This window comes from Strix aluco, chromosome 4 (genome assembly GCF_031877795.1).
Source record: "Strix aluco isolate bStrAlu1 chromosome 4, bStrAlu1.hap1, whole genome shotgun sequence".
Lineage (NCBI taxonomy): Eukaryota > Metazoa > Chordata > Aves > Strigiformes > Strigidae > Strix > Strix aluco.
The window spans coordinates 119,597,608-119,602,037 of record NC_133934.1 but is presented as its reverse complement, the minus strand read 5'-3'; the positions used below and the strand labels follow the sequence as shown (position 1 = coordinate 119,602,037).

The 4,430-nt window shown below is 55.4% G+C and overlaps 1 protein-coding gene across 1 annotated transcript; it reads left to right on the top strand.

Annotated features, from left to right (window-relative positions):
- Nucleotides 1-301: 301 nt before the first annotated feature.
- Nucleotides 302-1,924, top strand: ANKRD9 (ankyrin repeat domain 9). Its single transcript, XM_074825145.1, has 2 exons — nt 302-405; nt 687-1,924. Exon 2 carries the CDS (start codon nt 756-758, stop codon nt 1,632-1,634), a length of 879 nt encoding a protein of 292 aa, XP_074681246.1. The 5' UTR covers nt 302-405; nt 687-755; the 3' UTR covers nt 1,635-1,924.
- The last annotated feature ends 2,506 nt before the right edge of the window (nt 1,925-4,430 follow it).

Here is a 4,430-nt window from a genome sequence, read left to right as displayed (position 1 = left end):
CCCCGCAGCCCCCAGACCCCACACTCCCTGCATCCCACGTCCCCAGGGCCCTGTGACCTCGGGACCCCCCCGGGACCCCCGGACCCCCGGAGCCCCGCCCCCGGCAGTCCCCGCCCCACCCCGCCGGGGCTCCGCGCCCGCAGCCAAGTTTCTTGGAACTTCGCCTCCCGTGACGCACGCGCCGGTGCCGGGCCCCGGCCTCTCGGCGCAGCCAATGGGCGCCCGGGGCCGCCGGGGCCGCGGCCAATCGGCGGCGGCTGGACAGTTCCCGGGTCCTGACCGACCTTCACCGCCCGGGGCGGGGGGGGGGTGGGGATAAAAGGGCCCCGCGGCGCCGCGCCGCGCTCCCGCTCCCCGCCCCTCCACTGCGGCAGCGGCCGGCGGCACCGCGGGGCTCGGCGAGAGGTGAGCGCCGGGCGGCGGCGGGAGGGGGGAACCGCCGGGAGCGGGGCGGCGGGGGAGGCGTTGCCGTGCCCCGGGGACGCGGGCGTCCTGTGCGCTGAGTGGAGGCCGTTCCCTGCACCGGGCTCCGGGGGGGAGGGAGCTCCCCCGCGCCGGGGTGGGGGTGTCCCCTGCGCCGCGGTGTTGTCCGGCGCCGCCGCGGCTCGCTGGCGGCGGGAGGGGGAGGCGGGCGCAGCCCGGGGAGCCCCGGCCGCCCGGTGCTGACCGTCCTTCTGCTCCCGCAGGACCGGGCCCGATGCGGCCTCTGTGCGCCGGGGTGGGAGGCAGCCCCCGGCGGAGCCCGGCCGCCCGCCATGCCCTGGAGCGTCCGGTGGGTCGGCGGCCACGGCGCCCAGTCCCAGAAGCAGTGCAAGAAATCCTCCTTCGCCTTCTACCAGGCGGTGAGGGACCTGCTGCCCGTCTGGTTCCTGGAGGACATGCGGACCATGGAGGTTTTCCACTGGGAGGACGGGGGCAAGGTGAGCGTGTACTCGCCCTCGGAGGCCCTGCTCTACGCGCTGGTGCACGACCACCAGCCCTACGCCCGGCACCTGCTGACTAAGTTCCCCCAGAGCGCCCTGGCCGTGCCCAGCCAAAACTTCAGCTGCTGCCAGTCCTCGGCCCCGCACCTGGCCATGGCCGTCCGCTACAACCGGGCCCGCATCCTCTTCCGAATCCTCAAGGCCATCCAAGCCTTCCCGCCGAGCGACAGAGCCGGCCACCTGGACCGCCGGGGCTGCAGTCGCGTGGAGGGCGGCAAGACGGCCTTGCACGTGGCCTGCGAACTGGTGCGGCCCGAGTGCTTGCTGCTGCTGCTCGGGCACGGCGCGTCGCCCTGCTTGCAGGACGGTGCCGGGAATACCCCCCTCGACACCTTGCTGCAGCAGATTTCCCACACGCCGGCAGCTAACATGCGTGCCAAGCTCCTCTGCCTCGACTGCCTCTTCTTCTTCGTGCCTCAGGACCTCCAGTTCTCAATGAAACAGCAACTGTTGGACAACCGGCAGCGGTGGCAGGACCTCCTTGGGGAGAACAGGTTCCAGTGCCTGGCGGGCTTAGCTCCCCCGTCGCTGTTTGTTGGAGCCATGCGTGTCTTGATCAGGACCATTTCACCTGAGCATTTCCCAGAGGCTCTGGATGATCTGCCTCTGCCTCATTTTCTAAAGCCTTTGGACTTGAAACTGGAGAGCTAGAGGGGTGGTATGAGAGCCTCCTGCTCACCTGACAGAAATAGACTGTTGTGCTAAAAATGTATCTGTATATGAAGCTGCTAATGCAGTGGCCAAGTATCTGTTTTAATTAGAACTGTATTTTTTAAAAGAATTGTATCTGGCACTTTACAATATATTTTATTTAAAGATCCTTGTGGTGAGGTGAGGTCCGCACTGCATTTTATAAAAACATTCTATGGCATGTACAAATAAGGGTATGGGGGACAATTTGTAAATACATCTGAATAAACCAGTGGCAGATGTGATCAAAATACAGATTGAGTGACTGAAAACCCTGAAGTGGCATGTCCCTTGGAAAAGCATGCGCAGGGTGGGGGAGTATCTTGTCGTTAGGATTTCCCTATTACATAAGCTTCATGGTCCTGGAACAGGATGACTCCTTTTTTACAGCTCTCCTAATACATCTTGGCAGGGATGCAGGTTTTTTTTAAAGGCACAGATGAAAACTTCCTCATCTTGTACACAAGATCAGAAAGAAGCCAAATACTATTAAAGCTTCCCTAAACAAGGCTGGCAGGCATGTGCATCTGAACAAAATATATTTTAAAATATGCATAAATAACAGTTGGTTTCCTTGCAAAGCTCTCTGTTCCCCTTGGAGAGCCAAGGTGCTTGTTGTCAGGCAGAGGAGAGCAGGAGTACACACACTGCTCTGGCCAAAAATGTTCCTGCCCTGGCAGGAGGCAGCAACGGACCCTGCAGCGCCCTGCGTGGTTGCTGCAGGGTGAGGAGGCTAGCACAGAGCAGGAGGGTGAGTCTCCTTGTTCATGACCTCTGCTATGCCCAGAGGGACTTATGTAGGTATGGCAATGGCCCAGAACCCTAGAGCAGCCTCTTTCAGTGGATTCTGGCCCCTCCAGGGCCAGTCCCCAGCAGGATGTGATGTCTTTGGTTCAGCTGAGCATCTTGGTGTCCACTCTGGGTACCAAAAGAGTAGCTTAGATATCCAGCTTTCCCCCAACCCTCCTGTCTGAGATGCCCCAAGGTACATAAAACATTTTCACAGCTGCTCCAGATCAAAAAGCCCTTTGGGGGTAATATTCTGCCTGCAACACTTGTGTTGGACACATCAAAGTCCTGAGCAAAGGGTACAGCTTCAGTCCTTTGCTCTGCAACCTTTACTCTACAGCATTATGGGCAGTCACGCTGCTTACTTCCCTGTAAAACTGGCACTGCCCCTGCCGGCTCTGCAGGGAGGGAGCTGCGCCGGCTCCACCAGCATTGCAATGATAGCAATCTCCTAGGCCACAGCACTGTAGCTTTGCCTCTGTTCTTGGAAGTCGTCAGTGAAACTGCAGGGTTTTGTTTCAGTGCTTAAATTTGTAGCCAGGGAGTCGTTTGCCACTTGAACTATTTCAGCACTGTTGTTCCCTTTGGGGTCATCAAGGAACTGATGCGCTCAGAGATGAGAGGCCATGTTCAAGGCACAAATTTCTTTATTCGTGAATTAATTTTGGTTAGAAAAAAAAAGAAAACCACAGAATGAGGCACTATAAACTCTTCATGCTTCAGCAGAACAGAGTGGTATTTCATCTAAAATAATCTCCATACTGCGTGTACAATAAAAGATAAGCCATACTTCTGAAATTTGAGATGCAACAGAAATAAGATTGCTATTCTTAGACTGATGGCACTGAAAATGTTTCCTAGAAGAGCAAATGTTCCTTTTTCCCAAGAAACCAAGCTGATAGATGCTCAAACTAATTACCATGGGATATTTTAAGTCCCTTGCTGGAAAGCAGAGAACAACTGTAACTGTTCTCTTCAGCTACCTGTTGATAATAAAAATACAGAAATCCAAAGAACTAATCCCTCGCTTAGCCACTTAAAAAAAAAATTTAAAATCTATGTTGCTAAACTCTTTATTTGAGTACATGTTCCCCATTGCTTCTGTAATAATAGAATGGAAGCATCTTCCAAAAGAGGTGAGAAGTAAAGCAGTCAGATCTAACTTGCACCTGGAAAAGTGTCTTGAGGTGGGGGAAGAGACAGAGCTGGGCGTGAGAGGAAAGGTTTATCAGCCTTGCTGACAAAGACATAATGAGATTCAGCAGTGGGGAGCTGGGGAGTTGAACTGAGCGCTGGAAGACACTCCTGCTCCCAAGCTGTGAGGGTAATTACACATTGGAACAGCATGACAGGCTGGGCAGGACATCCTACACCTTAAAATGAGCCCGTTAACAACACCAGAATTCAAGGCCAAAGCTGCCCCTGTGATTCCCTACAGCCCCCACAGGCTCTCGGGTAATTCACTTCAGCAGACAGAAAGGGTCCCCTCAATATGTTGTGATGGGTCCAAAGTCAGCTAACTGCTGTGCCCCTCCTGTTATTCTAGGACAGAAGTCAAGCCTATTGCCAAGCCCATGCTGGGATCACGCTGCTGAAGGTCACTGACAGACCTCACTACATGCGGCTCACTGATGTGTCCAAGATGCTTAATCTGGGAGAGGCTGAGAGGAACTGTGGGCAAACTACACTGGTGACTACACAGATCACTCACCCAACTGGGTCCAGGCTTGTTTTTCAAACAGAGTCACAGCATGGAAAAAGGCTGGGGCTTCTCAGCTTTGGAAACAGAAGTCCTTTGTTTATAGACCAAGCAATAGTGGCATCAGCTTTACTCAGACTGACTTGCCAGCATGTCCCTATCCTCTGCCACCTTTGGAGCACAGCGGAGTGCAGGCTCCCCAGCCCATTCAGTTCTCCGTCTCTTGGTGAAGGCTGCCAGCAAAAATGCCAATTAGTGCCATTTGCAAC